Source organism: Ambystoma mexicanum, chromosome 10 (assembly GCF_040938575.1).
Source record: "Ambystoma mexicanum isolate Mex_15411 chromosome 10, UKY_AmexF1_1, whole genome shotgun sequence".
NCBI classification, from domain to species: Eukaryota; Metazoa; Chordata; class Amphibia; order Caudata; family Ambystomatidae; genus Ambystoma; species Ambystoma mexicanum.
Genome location: NC_090932.1, coordinates 667,903,014 through 667,921,413, shown reverse-complemented (window position 1 = coordinate 667,921,413; position 18,400 = coordinate 667,903,014). Strand labels below are relative to the sequence as shown.

The following is an 18,400-nucleotide window of genomic DNA, read 5'->3' as shown; positions in this document are numbered from 1 at the left end:
TTAAGAAGCCTGAAGCTCACACAGGTCTAAAAAGCAGGCTGCCCTGGGAGGGGGTGAGAGAAGCAACCGCACACACTGGACATGAGCAGGCCTTTAGCCCACATAGAGCTAACAAATTGAATACACCAGGAAGGGGGGGGGGGGAGAAAAGCAAAGAGACAAACAGGGCTGAGTAGGCCCATAACCCATACCAGGTGGCGAGCACGAATACCCCATGAGGGAAAGAGAAAAGCAATAGCCATCAGAGGGCTGAGCAGGCCAATAGCCCACCTGGGGCTGGGAAAATACCTGATGCTAGGATTAAGAAGAAACCAGGAGGAATAAAGAGTGGGCGTTTTAGTTTTTATATTTACCAACCTATCCAAGTCAAGGGAATCATCCCTGGAGAAGAGGTAAACCAGAGACTATTCATACTATCTGCCAAGAACATTCTTTCAACCAAAGAACCATTGAAATACGTATTGTATCCCTTTCTGGGAGCATTTAGTGAAACCAAGAAGCAGAAGGGAATGTGAGAACTCTTTGGTGAGGGTCAGGAAACCAGCATCCACAAAAAGAGAGTAACACAATCTTTCTTTCTTTCTTTCTTTCTTTCTTTCTTTCTTTCTTTCTTTCTTTCTTTCTTTCTTTCTTTCTTTCTTTCTTTCTTTCTTTCTTTCTTTCTTTCTTTCTTTCTTTCTTTCTTTCTTTCTTTCTTTCTTTCTTTCTTTCTTTCTTTCTTTCTTTCTTTCCCTAGGACTGAGATACTTTGTGAGACATCCTAACAAGCACCCTTTTCTTGTTTTCTAGCATAGGAAATTCATCAAAGAGATAGGGACTAGAAGTTTTCTGATTTTTTTTCAGAAACATTTCAACGAAACATGTCCTCTTGTCCGTCTCCTATGTCTGACTTACCACAGCAGCCAACACAAACAAGCCAAATAAGATGTCATATAGGAGATATCCTTCAAATTAAACAAGATCTAAATGCAGAATGTAAAAAATATTTAAATGGAAGAAAAATAGAGTTTTAGCTGCAGAGTGGGAGGGACAGAGTGCCTGCCACGGAGTAACACAGAGGAGGAAACGACCCCTTTGAAGCAGAGCCAAGAACCCACACCACACAGACAGTGCAGTGTGCACAAGAGTCAGAAAGCCCACAGAGCTCTGCTGCCTTCTGCAGAGCTTCAGAGAAGCTTGCGCCCACCAACCTCACAAAAGACGGCCAGCCAGGGGCTGCTGGAACTCATGCCCGAAGTCCCTTTGAGTACTGTTGGGAAGAACGGATGCAAGCTAATCAGCGAGGAAGAACGGAACCGGAGGAAAACCCTAGTCGTGGTGTCATCCTGGCTGAGGAGACCGCCTCCCCTGAGAAACACTGCTCCATCGAACAAGGATTGTGGTGTGTCAGGGAACCAGGAGGAGGGTGGAGTGGCCGGGCCATAGCCCAAGATAGGGAAATAAACCAGATCACCCAAGAGGGTGCAAGTATCCTGATACCCCAGGAAGGTAGGAGAAGCCCAATAGCCCAAGATGGGGCCATAAACAAGATACCTCAAGACAGGGCGAGGCAAACTACGCCAAGGCAGGGTGAGAAAAACGGAGACCCCTAGGCAGAGTTAGAGAAAGGAGATCCCAAGACGGGGTGTGAGAAGCCAAACACCAATGCTGGGTGCAAGAATCAGGATCCAAATGCAAGGTGTGAGCAACAAACCTCCCAAAGACAGTTGTTAGGCTCTCCATTAGGAGCAATCTAGCTTAGACAGTAGGGAGCACCTTGCTTTTGTACAAGTCTTGAAAATGCCTGAACTAGGGTGGAAGTGGCCTCGTGGAGGTTGAGGAAAGTCTTAGGCAATGCTTAGTTCAGACTGACGACTACCTTCCGGAGGCTATTTTAAAAATCCAAATAAATTGTGAACATTTGATTTATCCACGTCTGTGAATGTCTGAGGCCATCTGTGACACTATTCAGACCGCTCCTTGCCAGACACGAGAATGTCTTTAGAACCAAGCTGTGGGACTGTAGAGGGAACTTCTGGATTTAGTGTTCAGAATAATTGCATTAAGGTGGACTGAACATCAATGACCACACAAGCTGAACTAGCCTACCTAGACTGTTCTTAAGGTTGCATTAGTTCTATGTGCCAAATCGACCTTTGGGTTTTTTCAAAGGGCCCTCTTTATTAAGTAAGCGTAAGACAAAACAGAGTTTAGGGAATAATGCGAAGTTTTCAAAATCAGTGACTTAAATGTCTAACCTACATAAACGAAAGGTGCACTGCACCTATTCAGTGAAAAGGTGTTCCCGAAGTACTGCAAACCAATAGGTACATTTGCCTTTCACCACTAATCCTCAACCTAAAAAAGGTTTCCTGAATCAATAGTTCCTAAAAAATGAGTTCTCAGAATAGCCAAATCAAATGGTGCAATGAGTAAAATAAACAAAGACTGTCACATAGGTGAAAAGTGTTGAGGGTAAAATATCTAACTTGAAGTCCTCCGCAAAATTAACAAAGTCCAGCAATAAAAAGATGTCTTCTCTTAGGGGTTCATTGGGTAGAATACCAAGAGGGTCGCTTATGTGAAGTATTCAATTTCAAACTGGGAACTGTAGTTGCCTTCCAGGTGCAGGGACTCTAAGGCAAGGCATCAGCTGGGTCCTGCACTTTGGCTCTTTATCACAGTCCTCTGGGTGATTCATCCCTCTCTCTCTTGGTTGTTTGGTATGTTGCCCCAACCTCCTGTATGGGCTCGGTTTTTCAAGTTTTCTTTCCTCCCAGCCTGTAGCTCCTGCCCCCTTCCGCTTCCAGTAGTCTTTTGTGCCCAAACTCTGGTTGGGGTCCATTCTCCTTTCTTTATTTGACCTTACCCCATCTACCTTTAAGGAGTTTTGACTTTTCCATGTCTTCTTTCAGGTTGTTTTGTCAATCTCTCTGGCTATTTGTCTCCCCTCCCGCCCTCGTGCAAGGTAGTCTAACTTCTTACTTGGTGTTTTCTCTTCAATGTTCTCTTTCCTTTTACTTCACCCCGCTCCTCTTCAGGGGACTTGGCGTTGCTCTTCTTTTTTCAGGAGTCTGTATTCTCTGCTTTATCTCTCTTCATGTGATCTGGATTTTTGTCCCTCTCATCTCCAGGGAATCTTACATTTTGTCTTGGTTCTATCCTGGTCTTGCTATCAGGATCTTAACAGGATGTTTCCTTAGCCTCTTCCCAAGCTTCTTAGATGGGTCAACTCTTCTACCTTTTTGGCTTTGGTGGTGCTGCAAGGGTATTCTCCTTCTTCCTCCTGGGTCAATCAGTTTCCTCCAGGCTCTTCAGGTATCTTCCATGCAAGCAGTGCGACCAGACTCCTTCATCCAGGCAGCAACTTATCATTCCGAATGCAGCTCCTCTTCATGCATAAGCGTTTGAGACAAGTTCAGAGAGAACTGGCTCTACTTTCATAACCAGGCTCCTCATTATTTTCACTACTGATTGGTGAGAGGCCCTGGCTACAGGACTGGGTGGCAGTTCTTTTGTCACAATGGCCCTCCTTTGTTGGACTCTGTCTCTCTTGATTGGCCAGTTTGAATTCTGCTCTTTTAATCACAGTTTCAATTTCTTTATTTTCTTTAATTTATTCCTCTTATCCTGTGCCTCTTTAAAATATTATTTGGCTCGTCATTAGGCTCAGGTTCTTATTAATTTAACTTGGGTGCACCCTTACATTCCCCGAAGTTCCTCTATGGGGATCAAAGTTCCTTTATGGGGATTCAAACCCAGTCCCTCCCACAGGTTCTATGGTGTTCCAAACATCCTGGACTTATGCTGGCACTGCCAAAGGAAAAGGCTAGTACCTGTCCTCAGATGCCCTGTAGCACGCCTCTCCACTCCCCTCCCCTCCTTCAGCACGGAGCATGCTGCTGTCCCACCTTCTGGACCTCCAGTTCGAGTACGCCATGGGGTGGATGCCTTGCAATCCCTCTTCATGACGCGAGATGTGCCATTTGTGCCGCCGTCTTCTGTGGCATCTCGCATCAGTGGTCAGGGCCGTCACTGACACCAGGTAGCCACATGTAAGTCTATTGTGGGAGTTGCGGCACTGCAACTTCTCCCAGTGATCATCCGTTTTGTAAAATGCAGCACTGTAACTTAAGTGAACTGAGCAGCCAATGAAAAAGACATATTACAGTACCCTCAGGAAGGCAGAAGCTGAAACGTAGTAGGGTAAACATATTTTTGTTTACCAGTGCAATTATCTGTTCATGCCATTAGTCTATTGAATACAGATAAACAGATCGATATATGGAGAAATGGAGTATGCAGGGGTAGACAAGTGCTGGAGGGGTGACCAGGGCGCGAGAAGAGGGCATGGGGTGTGCCCCCGTTATAAGAAAGACAATGATTATGTGGCAGCAGTTTAATTTCCACGGCCAAACAGTCCTTAAACTTATGCAGTGGTGAAATGGGGTCATGGGACAGATACATGGGCAGTTGTGGTGGGTGTTAATCAAGGGTTTATCAACTGTGGCAAGTCAGCGAGAGGAGACAGAGTAGTGGACATTGTTGAACAAGTTACTTTGTTCACCAACTTAAAGAAATCCTACTGTAGACCCTACTCTTATGAGTTCCCTAAGCACAAAAACAATAAACGAGGCATGGCCACATGACTTGCAAAATATAAACTCTGTCCTCTGTCAAAAGCTATGCTAACATGGCTCTGGAAAGAAAGAAGGAAATAACTAAGTCTAAATGAAGTCTAAAGATTTGTGGTTGCTGGTTTTCTATCTCCCACCCGCAATGTTCTTATTGTCTCTTGTAGATGGTTCCCAGCACAAGTCCAGGTCAAAAAGAACGACATGTCTCTTGACTTTGGATAACACAATGGGCCTGATCACGACTTTGGCGGTAACGCCGGCGGTATTACTGCTGGCGGTATTAGCCCTACCGCCAAACTCGCCGGCGCTAATAGCGCCGGATCACGAGTTCGGCGGTAATGTAATTCCCCATTCCCCATGAGCCCATTCGGGAATGCCCCATTCCCCATTGGGCTCAATGGGGAAAATGTGTGCTCTTACCACCGGCGTTAATAGCGCAAATTTTCGGCGGATTTCCCCCCAGCTCAGAGCTGGGGCGAAATCCGCCGAAGTCCTGATTTGGCGTACCCTTAAATCTGGCAGTAATAGCGCTACCGCCGGATTTAAGGGTTACCGCCAAAGTCGTGATCAGGCCCAATGTCTTGGTCAGGTATTCCTAAAAGAAGGCCAACCGTCCCTTCTTTGTGTTTGTATTCTCCCAACTCCAGAAGGATTATGGAAAAGTCATTTTAGCAAATCTTTATTTCATTTTAAAAGCTTATTTCGAATATGTGTCATAAAAGCAACAATTCACAAAACAATAATATAAAAGCATACAAAAACCAATCCAGTCCGGCCCTTACCGCACAATTAACTGTTGGACTGAGGCAGGCAAATATAAGACACATAACAGCCAATTACAGTAATTATAAAAGGCTTGTTGTAGGCCGTTTATTGTACCATACACAGGTCTAGATATCTATTGGTATATATGTCTATAGTTATGAATATAACACACCAAATAAACATATAGTTAGTTATTTAAGAACATAGAAAAGAAATATCTTCACCATCAGTGCTGCTCCAGAAGACACCTTCATCTTGGCCACTATGACACTGCTTAGTCCCAGAGCAGCTAGGCAAAGAGCTCATGCACAATAAAGGGATCTGGAGCGGAGCGTCATCCTTTCCAGCGAGACTACATCACCCAGGGATCCAAGTTCTGACTCTCTTTTCGGCTTACAAGCCTCTTCTCTTTATGGGGAGCTTTTCCCCTCCTCTTTCAGTTATGGCTGCCCTCGGCCAAAGATAATGCACTAGAGGGTATATCCCTACTCTGTCAAGGACCGGGAAATCACTAAACCACAAAACAAAAAAGTGTCCTGACAGGTTCACTAAACATATATATAAATTTAATTTATAATAAACTTCTCAATACCAGAAATATGGCACAAGCTATCTAAAGTATTTCCTAGGTATGTGTTTTACAGTTTTCTGTGTCCACCTAAGTTTTCATAGGGATACATTTTACAAAAATCACCATTTCGTACTTCTGTTTAAGCATTATACAGAAGTAACTTTTTATTATTTCAATTATTACTCATAAGCAAGGTCTGTCAATTACCAAGCACTATTAGCTCAACATAAATTCCAAATCAAGCACAATATGTACAAAAAAGAACCAATAAATATCCATGTTCATGTACACAGTATTTCATACAATGCAAAAGACAGTTATATACACACATTAGAAAAAAACATTTGAAAAAACTTTTTCTCAGAATAGTCAACACTATATAAATTTTGAAGTTGATAGGCCCCCACTCAGAGGTTGAAACCATATGTCTCTGGATTATAAATTTTCAGTTCCATTGGGGGCATTTTCAATTGGTTAGCTAAACTCAAGGTCTACTAGCTAAACTCGGGGCCAAAGAGCAGATCACAAGTAAAAGTGGCAAAGAGTGGAAAAAAACAGCAAGAAGTGGAAAAACCCTGCTCTCTTCTCCTTGCATTAATTACCTGGACCCCTTATCACTGCACCTGCATCGCACTCCGACCCCCTTTTCAGTTCGTCCTTCAGCGGACAATACCATAACTATTCTCAACAGTAAGTTGCTTCGGCAACAATATTTACTTGACCTTGCTCTGCCTTCGCTACCAAGCTGCATGCATACTCTGCTGAACTCGCAAACCCTAAGAGAGACATATGCATTATTATAATGATGGAAAGTGAATATCCAAGATGGCCGCGCACTGGTGCCATGTTGTTTTAGCGCATAAGCATTACAACAAGTAGATGAGAGCATGGAAGGATTGAGAAGGGCTGTCTGGCCAGGTGTCAAGGATGTAGCTGCCAAAGAACTGGTTATCTATCCTTGAAGAACAGTGAACATGAGAAGTCATCCCCTGTTAAGGTGCCAGAAAGAACACCATGAGTGACAAGTTGTATTCATTTATTCAATTAAATACTGTGAAATGGGCTGAATTGCGGTCTCCTGTCATGTGAGCTAAGGATGGAAGTAGAAGTTGGGCATGCAGTCTTGAAACTGATAGCGTGAGCTCTCACTCTGTTATATTCCCAGAGATGAGAATACATTGCAAGGACAAGTTCAAAGACAATCTTCATGGCAGAGGGCATGGGTGCTGCCAGATGATGGGCTAATTGGGTGGGGAGAGACAGTCAAATCAACCTCCTGACACCTTTGGTATGAGCTTACGAGCTGCTAGTAAGACGAATGTTCCAGAAGGGTACGAGCGTGGCAAGCAATTGTAGAGGGTCATATAATGATAAATGATAATGTGATTCCTTATACGACAACATTTTTTTTAAAAAGTAACATAAGAACAATATACTCGAATATTGTCACAAGGAGCCCGCTGGGGCCCTGTATACTGAATGATGAAAAAAAAAAAAACAACTTATGTAAGTTCAGAAAGGTCAAATGGCAAGAAAAAAAAATATGAAGTCACCAAGATCCTGGAAAATGAGGAGCTTTTTACAAAACGTAGTGGAGCAGGAAAAGCCATGTGTTCCTCTGCTCATAATGCACAGGAAAATGCGTTTGGCACGAGTAGCGTTAGTGTGCACTTAGCGTGCATGTCCCTCAGTGATGTTAGCATGCACGAAAAAGCGAAGTTGTCAGCGTGTAGATCCCATCGTGCACCATTTCTAAACATGCATTGGGCATTCTAGCTTTTCAAAATGTTATTTCCAAGTCAAGGTTTGCTGTTGCAAATACTTAATGTTCATTGATGGATAAAATCGTTAAACATTACAAATTACAAATTCAACTATTGAGTACCATTTCTTGCGAGAAACCTGACGGTATACTCCCAGGTAAACCTTGGTAGTCCCTTATTCAGGTGGCCGGGTAAGGGCTGGAGCTCTCAGACCCAACCCTGAGGGTGGACAAGCGAGGATGACCTGGGTAGGGAAACGCGGGGGTATGTTTGGGGAAATGCCCCAGGTGAGACGCAGTATTTTACCAAAGCAGGAGAGGACGACGAGATACCCAAGGCCTTTATAGGCTGTTATACATCTACACCCCTTCCTACCGTAAAACCTCTGCCGTTTAAATATAACAAATCCCCTAAAATCCTAACCCCAGTTACATCCAGAAACCACCTCTCTCAGAATCCCTGCTTTTTGCCATCTTACCCGAATACTCAGTTATTCCCTTTCCCATCCCTCTAATCATTTCCTGCATTCCCAACCTGACTGACAAAACACTACTGTTCCCAGAACCCCCTTGTTTATCTCATGATCATAATCCCGATCACTCCCTTTTTCTTCACAACACCTCTTCATCTCTATAACCCATAGGATACTCATACATTCTACCCGCACCCCTTTCCGAAACTAACACCTTCGCACAACACCAAGGAAAACAACAGACTCATTCCAGAGCTGTTCACCTGACATATCCCAACCTAAGGGTCAGGCAAAGTCAGGCAATTGACCAAAATCACACACACCTGACTGCCCTTTCCTTTCACCACGGGCATAAAATATAGAGTACAAGAGCACAGGACGAGCAAGGCAGACTGCACGACATGAGAGCTAACTCAGCACAGCAGTTCAAGAGGAGGCGAAAGGCGGCGAATACTGAGAGGGTGACAAGGCTGAAGTGACCTTATCCTTTCCTATCAAGGCCCGTGAAACCTCTGCAGATGGAAACATAAGACCGCACACTAAGGCCCGCGTCTGTTGCAGCAGTTGTCAATGGTACACAAGATCATCCTCCGTGGATAACCAAGCCTGGGAGAGACGCTTGCCTCCGTGGTACCAACCTTGACTCGAAGCAGAAGAAAGCCAAGGGTTCATCACCGCCAGTGAGGCGAGGGGGAGTCGATGAAAAACTGGGCTGTGTTGAACGAAAAGTAGCAAATTGGAACTTTGGAAAGCTTAAAGGAACTATTGTGAAAGTGGGGGAAAAGCCTGCAACAGAAGCGTTCGGCACCAAGTGGGTGCACACACAGAAAACCCAGGGCAATTACCCAAAGGAAGAGATTACCATAAACAGAAGGCCTTGGGAAGAGGCGAAAAGAGGCTCAAAGTGGCCATACAGGGGTATTGTAAAATCCTCTGTACTGTCGAATGTCTTTGACTGACATAGAATTGTGAAAGCTAAGTGAATCCCGCATTGTGAAAATTAGTACATGAACTGTGTTCTGTGAAGATTAGCAAGAGTGAACCTGGCGAAGGTATGCTAACGAGAAGGGGCAAAGCATGAATTCCCATAGTGAACTGCTGGTAGAAGTTGGCGAGAGTGAACCCAGCCGAGGGAAGCTGACAATCCAGAATAGTGTGTGGAACGAACTGAACCCGACCAAGGGTGTCTTCAGTGAATAATCTGGTTTAAAAGTCCACAAGAGTGAACCCGGCAGGGGGAAGTCGACAACCAAAAATCGGCGCAAGTGAAGTCAGCACAGGGAAGCCGACAACCAAGGGAAAAGGCCGGAAACCTGTTTAAAAAGACATTTAGATTTGTGAAAGCATTGCAAGACAAGGGGAAGGGAAGTGCCCCCCTTGTCATCGGGGGTCCGAGCCTGGCCGAGGGAGATTCAGGGGTGGAAAGTTATCACCCAAAGTTCACTCAGAAAGGAACGGTCTTGTTAATTTGTTGAATACAACTTCTGAGGGGTCAGCACCCAGAAGAGGGGCACACAGGGAGGAAGCCATCTCCCAAAGTGTTCGTAGAGCAGAACTTTGTGTTTGTTGACAGCATCAGGCCTCGAAGGCAAGAGACTTTTCATTACAAAGAGACCATCAAAGAACTTGATAGCTGATTCAGAAGTGTTAGCTTGTGCTGAGAAAGCTTGAGCATGTGCTGTGCTCCAAGGTCCCACCTTGTCCTGTGCTGAAAATGTTGCGAAGGGCGACCCCTAGCAATCACATCCTGGCTTATTATTTGTAAACAATTCTTTCCTTATTGAACCATTATCCCACTCGCTTTGTGTAATTAGTTGTAAGGAAGTGGCAATAGGTTTTTCTTAGTATAGGCCCTCTTATTTTGACACAACGGCACAAGGACTGCCTTATTTTTCATTTGATGGTTGAAGCTTGCTCCCATCTTAGATTTAGGTTCAGATTAGGCATTTTACCAGCCTGCATTTACAGTTTAATAAACACCTTTGAACTTTGATCACTTGTGTCTGTCTTTACTGTTGCCACCATGAGTTCCTTACAATCCACAGAGTACACCATAATCACCACTCAGTGTTACACATGCTATGGAGTAACAAAAATTGCAGAATCTAAAATACACTAATATTGGTATTTTAGAGTACCATTTTTTCTAAAGTAATATAAAATCTGCAATCCATAGGTTTTACAAATGTCTCAAACCAAACATTTTCCATAAGAAACAAATTGGATTGAGATAAATGTATTTAAAGGAAACAGAAAAAGTTATACTCATTATTCATCCCGCCTGGCATCGCTGCATCAAGACAATCAATCCAGTATGCTTCCCTTTACTCCAGTTTTCTGTTGAGATCTTCATATCCAGAAGTTTTACCAATCACCTCTAACATTTAAAAGTGTTTCTGTGTTTCAATGGACAGCTTTTTTATGTCAATACTTACTTTGAAACACCAACTCCCATGAGATCTCCTGTGGAGGGTTTCTGTGCCTGGAGAGGAAGGTGCTGCCCCTCCTACAGGAGGATCAAAAAGCAGAAGTCTGCCCATTGTGGCACAGGCAGCTGTAGATAGTGTCAGGGCAGGCACCAATACACATTAATCCTGTCATAGGTTGGCCCCTCTTACAGAGCTGACGCTAATGTGATATCCAATTGCTATGTCTGTATAATTGTGTGATCCTTGCAGCCACCTTGTCACACCTGGGTATAGTTTATAGTTACACACTTGTGTCACTAGTCTGACTAGGTTACAAAATTAAGCTTCCCAGAAAATGTTGCTCCTGGATCAGCACACTTTTACATTCAACACATGCATTTTCCTTCTTCTCTCGCCTTGCTCCTTACACCATGCCCCTCGCATTACCCCTAAATCAGCGTTAGGGGCTGGGCATCATCCCCACTAACGCAAACCTGGCAATCTGAAGTTCAGAAAACCTTTGAAGAGTGATCTGTAGAATTCTGGATACATCACCTAGGGGTCAGTACCCCTCTGTCACTTTCACACTTTACCCCCCCTATCCTCCCTCCCACCCGAACGCTCACAATCGCCCTCCCGACAGTTGCAACATTCCAGAAAAAGCGTAAACAAAAAGGAATAGTCATGATCCCCGAACATTGCTTGCCCACTTGCAGATTTCTAATGGGGAATGTGTCCATCCATGTTACATGACCGGCACTGCTTCAATGTACATCTAATGAATCGAATGATAGACAGGATACGTTGCGGCAGTACCTGGGTCTGTGGCAGACATCAGCGAGCCAAAAAATAGGCAATCAGTGAAGTGAAAGTCGCCATCTTGTAGCTGGCCAACCTGGATCATTGCCTTCACAAAGCCGTACATGATAAACCTGCAGGTACAAAAAAGTTGATAAGCCTCAAATCATTGCAGTTCCATTTTCCTTTTACAGCCGTCTACATTGTCCCTGCTTGCCAATCACCGCCGTGCGTCGCCTGTTCTAAATGCACTTAAATTTGAACTACAGTCACTAAACGGAAACATTAAGAATCGTTGAAAGAAAGAAGAAAGACAGAACCAAGCATTTGAAATATTTGCATTCCACCCGGTGACACAGACATGCTGACATTTTAACATGTATGAAAGCATAACAAAATTAAATAACCATCAAACTAATTTGTCAACTTTGGACAGTACAAAAAAAGGCATTATGTCGGGGTTGGCAGCTCCTCTCAACTTGTTGAAAGAAGCACTATTTATGTTGTCACTGTGCCGCTTGCTGTGCAGACAAATAACTTACAATTCAAAGATTTTACATTGCAAGTGTTTTGCCCAAGACACAGTTCAGACCACAGCAAATGTGTTGTTTCATTTCCTTTATAGGTTAGCAAACCAAAGGCACTTGGGGGTTAGGGGAGGAGGGCACGAGCGTATGGCTTGAACGCCTCTCTTTCTACTTCCGCTTTGGGTTTCTGCGGGGAGGGGAGTACTGTTGGCAGGACAGTCTTCTCCCTGATTGCCAGCACCTGGTGTTAGTGGCGATTGTGTGACGAGGGGAATGGGGCAGCTCCACCTGGACAGTGGCTGGCAGAGGGCCGTGCTGCTGTCTGTAGGCTGCTGTCTGTAGTCTGCTCTGCAGCTGTGTTGCGGAGGGTGGCGCCCTGCACGCGCTATGGCTCCGGAAGTGAGATCCTGCATAGCCCACAGGGAGTGCTGCTTGTTCTGATGTCTTCATTGGAGCACTGTAGAGTGCTGCATGCAGTTCACAGCTCGCCTGTTCCAGAGCCACTTTGAAGCATGTATGTGGAGGAGGGTGCTGAATCATGCAGCACGACCGCTCCAGGTTGCCAATATTTCATAATATGATATTACATTTATAACGTGCCCACTGGCGTAACAGGGGCCTCCGCAGCGCCCGCGGTGCGGGGGGCCCCGCCAGCACATGACCTGGGAGGGGCCCCCACTTGTAGAAAACATTTTCTTTTTGAATTCCCTCTGCATTTATAAAGGAATTATTTCTCTAACAGAAATAATTTCTTTATGAAGTCAGAGTGACTTCAAAAAGAAACGATGGGCCTCATTACGGGTTTGGCGGCAACCGTGCCATTGCTACCAGCAGGTTGCCGCCAGACCCGTAATGAGTTATCGGCGCCCGACTTCCCGGTAACACCGGGGGATTACAACAGTCTGGGAAGTCAGACTCTATGGGAATGGGGACCATAGAAGCACCGGCACTGTTAATAACGGTGCCAGTGCTTCCGTGAAACTATGCGGGTGGGTGCCGTTCTGCCCGGCAGGTCTGACCGGCCAGGCAGGACGGCAACCGCCCGCAGAGCTGTAATATGCCAGCCCGGAAACAACAGTGCCGGTGAGTTTACCAGCACTGTTGTTTACAGTCCGGCACTTTTTTAAGTGTTAGGGCTCCCCTCAACCCCATGATGTGTGTGTTTGTGAGTGTATGTTGAAAGGGTTCACACTTAAATGTATAGGTGGCTGCCTGTGCGAGTATATGGTGAAAGGGTGCACACTTTAATATACCGGTGGCTGCCTGCGTGTGCCTGTATGGTGAAAGGGTGCACCCTTAAATGTATAGGTGGCTGCCTGTGTGTTCCAGAATGGTGAAAGAATGCACACTTAAATGTATGGATAGCTGGGTGTGCGTGTGTGTATATGGTGAATGGTGTGTGTGTGCTTGCGTTCAGGGGCGCAACAAAACCTACATTTCGGGGGCTAACCCTTCAAATGTTGGGAGGGTGCCAAATTCATGGGCGGTGGGGGAGGGGCAAACTTATTTGTTTGGGTCATCTAATTTCTTTATGCATTTTTATGAGACTATGCTAGTGCAGCTTCAATGTTACAAGCAGTTAACTCTCTCCTTTAAGTTTTAAAGCACCCACTTACGGACTGCTGTGAGAATGAGTGGTCTCCTGTTCCCTCTCTACCCTTCCAATCACTCCCCTGGCATGCAAGTATTAAACCCACATCACGATTTCAATTGCCTAAAAAATGTAGCATTTGAATGCAGGTACTAACAGTGAATTGCTTTATGTTAGTAATTGGTGGGTTCTTGTTAACGGAGAAACCCAGGTGCCGTTTAACATCTGTGTCCTTGTCTGTCTGGCAACTGCTCTGAAGGTCAGCCAGGTCTGGTCAACATAGCCCAACATTTCAGGGGTGGGGGGGGGTGCTGAATCCCAGTCAACTCAATGGTGTTGCACCAATACTTGTGTTTAATGCCTGGATTACTTATTGGTAATCGTCATTACTCCTAGCCCTATTCTTCCTCGCCCCAGTGTGTATGAGACAGTACTTGTGTATAAGGCACTCTGCCTCATACACAAGTACTGGGATGAGGTAGAGGTACATGGAAGTAATGCTTGATTTAGCTACCTGTAATCTTCATTACTCCTAGTCCCACTCTTCCTCATCCCAGTACTTACCTATGAGGCAAGGAGCCTCAACCGTAAACTCTGGGGCAAGGAAGAGGGACGTGGAGGTAATTCTGGGCCAAGGAGCTGATTTTGGAGGTTGGGGTGGGAGGGAGAGGGTATGAGTGGGGGGCAGGATTATACGACAAATTATAATGGCTGTCCATGTCCAGGCTAAGCAGGCATGATATGTGGTATTAGTGGCAAGAGAGGCATTTTGGTGCAGCCAGTCTAGTCATTCCGCAGTTTGGTATGACTTTTTTTTAATGGGGCATTTATGATAAAGCAGTCCTGCTAAGTGAATTACCTGGCTAGACTGCCATTTGGGTGCTGCCAGTCAGCCGTTTCTTAATGCAGCATTGTATATTTTTCTGGGCATCTGTGATCAAATGATATGATATAAATCATTTATAACACACCTGCACACAAGTGTTTCTAGTCGCGACAAGACAAGGGATGGAAGATAGAGGGAGGACAAGACAAACGATCTTACTACATCTTGTGTCATTCAGATCGTGCAAGTGCGATAACGAGAAGCGCAAGGGGAAAGGGACGGGGAAGTGCAAGGGAGAGGGGAGGGGAAAAACAGGGCAGCAATGCTCTGAGTAAGTGCTGTCAGGGCAGCACAGCTCTGGTTAGTGCAAGGAGAACAAGGGACTGTAGGGTTACAGTTACAGCCCCTAAGTGCATGGTAGGACCAGAGGCAGTGCAAGGGTGACTGATCAAGAAAGAGTCTCGGCTTAGCGAGACTCTGAGGGTAGCCAAGCAACCAGTCGGTACAGCAGACAGGTAGGTCAGGTAGGCCAGCAGGGGAGGGAGAGAGAGAAAGCAGAGGAGAAGAGGAAAGTTTTAAGCTGCTTCCAGAACTTCAGGTGGTCTGCTAAAGCTTGAGAGGGGCAGGCAGGCTATAACAGAGGGAGGCACCTGTACAGGAGAGAGATCTACCCCCCCACTATCTTCCTGGAGAAGCGTCTAACCCTTAGAGAGTTGTAGGTAGCTGAGCGAAGGGCCTGAGAAGGAAGATATTTTGGAAGAGAGCGTTGGATGTAGTGTGGGCCCCGGGCCCAGAAAGCCTTGTGGACAATGCAAAGGGTCTTGAACTTGATACTTGCAGCAACTGGGAGCCAGTGGAGAGATTTCAGGGCTGGAGAGATACGATCCCTGTGCTTAAGGCCAAGGATAAGTCTTGCAGTCCTTTTCTGGATTAGTTGCAGGGGCTGGATAGTATAGGAAGGCAGATTGAGAAAGAGGCTGTTGCAGTAGTCCAGCCTAGAGAGAACCAGGGCTCTGCAGACAGTGAGCTTCTGGGGGAAAGTGAGAAAGGGAAGAGTACCTTTAAGGAGGAGCAGCTGGTAGTGGGACTTCTTGGCAACGTCTGAGATGTGAGGAGAGAAAGAGAGTGGAGTGAAAGATGACACCAGTGTTGTTTGCCTCACAGGAAGGTGAAGGAAGAGGGCCCAAGGCGGGCGGCCAGAGTGAGAGAGGGAAAGCAGGGGCAGGAGTCCAAATGAGAAGGATCTCCAGCTTACTGACATTAAGGCAGAGATAGTTGGAGGCACACCAATCCTGAATCGAGGATAGACAGTCGGGAATGAGCGAGAGATGAGAGGAGTCTCAGGGGAGCCTGAAGGAAAGCGGAGTGTCATCCACATAACACTGAAAGTTAGAGGAGAATGTAGAGATCAGGTGGGTCAAAGGGGCCAAATAGAGATTGAAAAACCAGAGTGAGAGGATGGAGCGGGGAGAAAGGGACCAAGTTGGACCTGGGAGGGGCAGTCCAAGAGGAAGGAGGCCAGCCACTCAACGGCCTGATCCGTGATGCCCAGGTTCTCATGGAGTCGATTGTTCAAGATTGATCAGGATGGCATGGTTGACCGTGTTGAAAGCAAAGGAAAGAACAAGGAGGATGAGGACAGAAGGAATGCTGGAATCAAGGTTAGAGAGCAGAACTTCACAGGTGTTCAGGACAGCAGTTTTTGTGTCTCTGGCACTGAAGCCAGGCTGATGGTCATGGAGACAACCAACAGATTCTGTGTGGAGAGTAAGCTGGGAGATGGCCAGCTTTTTCAACAGTTTGCCCAGGAAAGGGGTGATGGAGATTGGGCGATAGTTTGCCGGGCAGGCAGGATCGGCAGAAAGCTTCTTGAGGAGTGGGTGCATAAGGGAGTGCTTAACAGGAGAGGGGAAAGAGTGATTACAGAAATCGGTCACGGCTGGAGCGAGGGTGTCAATATGGTTCTTGATGGTTCTGGTGGAGCAGGAGAGCACCTGTTTGGATGACACTTTCATAGATCGGACTTGTCTAGAAACCTCATCAGGTGTTGTCAGAGAGAAAGAGGAGAACGGAGGAAGAGAGGTAGAGATGGCCAAAGAGGGGCCGAGAGAGGAAGAGGGAGAGGAAGAGGAGATGGAGGACAGGATGTCCTGAGTTTTAGCGTAGCAGTGGGATGACAGAGCCATACAGAGGGCCTGGGAGGGAACAGGAGATGTAAAGACCTCAACAGGATTAACAAGTTCTTTTCAGATTTTAAAGAGTTTGGCCGTGTTGTTAGAGGCCACAGAGGCACAAGCTTGAATGTGTGTTCTATTCTTGATGAGTGTTATTGCTTCGACTGCCATTTTGGTGCAACCACTCTAGATATGTCTAAATGTGGCCTGGCAAGCTTTACTATATTGTTATTAGATGTCGACACTGGTCTCCCTTGTGCAGCCAGTTGGACATGTTTTCATTGTGGCATGGCATTTTTAATAGCAAAGCTTTAATGTTCCTGTGCTCTGTTGGTGACTTGCATCTATTGGATTGGTGTTACCCTACAAAACAATTGCAAACACTCTGGCTTTTTAGCCAATTTTTCTCAGACAGTATGCTGTATGTTATATTAAAACACATATGTATATCTTTCTCCTAGTGCAGTGTGCGGCATATCCGTTCAGCGGCACGTTTGTGCGTATTGCGCAAGTGTGATAATCTAGGCTGGCCCAGAGTGTGGCGCGACCCTTGATTTGTTGCTGAGTTGGGGGGCCCCCTCAGCATGGCTCGCAGGAGGGCCCCAACATCTTGTGTTACGCCACTGAAAGTGCCTATATACAAGTGGTTCAAGGCGCGACGAGGGAGGGGAGGGGATACAAAGGGAGGACAAAGACAACGATTTTACTAGCCCTAGTGAAATTGAGATCCTGCAAGTGCAGGGGAGAATGGATTGGTTGTGGGATGCTCCCACTCAAGAGAACACTTTTATATTTAGGTAATGTGCTGGGCAAAGGTGGCTGGAAAAAAATTCCATGGCTTGCGTATGTTTTCTCAATTCTGGGTGAAGCCAACTTAGGCGCCCTTTTTCCGCCTGATACTATTTTGACCAAAAGTGAGGGGTCTGTGTACAAAGCCTTGCTGGGTAAAAGCATAGCAAGCAAAAGAACTCTGCTAGAGCGTGGCCATAGCAAAGGTGAATTTCATTCAAGTATTAGTTGTCTAACGGGAATTCAACCTTACTTGCTTTGGAGTACGCTAAAAAGGGACAGGTGGCTGATTACAAGGGCACGGTTCGATTGCCTTCGGTTGCAAGGCAACACCTATAAATGGAAGGGTTTTTCTGACTCAGCGGGTTGCCCGGTTTGTGGACATGATAGAGAGGATCTCTCTCATTTGTTATTCTTCTGTATAGGGTATGCAGGCATACGTAAAATGTCTCTGATTCCTGCCCTTAAGAAGTCAACGATCCGCACACACAGGGCTGCTCTTGTGTTTCTCCTGAGCGCTGAATCAGTCTACACTGCGTGGGCTCTTTTGACGTTTCTGAAAAGAGCGATGTATTTCAGAAATCGCATTGTGAAACTGCAAGGTGGCGAGGGCCCGTAAGAAATCTCTATAGTACCTGTACTGGGTTAAAGTATTTTGTATTGTCTTTTTAAACTAATCTTCACTAAAACAACTTTTAATGTAGTTCATATCGAGGCAACCGCCTAACTGCCAAATGTATTTGTATGCTGCTTCTGCCAATGTTTTTAACTATTTTTTCTCATGGAAGTGTAATTTTAAGATTTTTGTAATTTGAATTAGTGTAATAATTGTGTCTACTTGTCGTTTAATGGTTGCTTTATACAACCGAATAAACTTGTTTGACTGACTGTAATGTGCACAGCACCATCCGGTAACCCAAACAGGCTGATAGGCGTCCCCAAATGCAATGTTGAAGTGATGCTCGAAATTGGACAGAATATGCCGCCTCGTCACTCAGAAGCCGCACGCACAAGTCTGTGGCTCAATCAATGTATTTTCTCTTCTCTTTCCACAAGGAACTCACTGGAGACATAAGGGGCCCTGTACAATGGGAGGAGTT

The 18,400-nt window shown here is 45.6% G+C and overlaps 1 protein-coding gene across 1 annotated transcript in view; it reads right to left on the bottom strand.

The window, feature by feature from the left end:
* SLC9A9 (solute carrier family 9 member A9) overlaps nt 1-18,400 on the bottom strand; it is a 3,894,960-nt gene that overhangs the window by 3,131,144 nt on the left and 745,416 nt on the right. Inside the window, exon 5 of the mRNA XM_069618254.1 lies at nt 11,412-11,527. Within this exon, the coding sequence (XP_069474355.1) occupies nt 11,412-11,527 (116 nt within the window). The remainder of the gene's footprint in view (nt 1-11,411; nt 11,528-18,400) is intronic.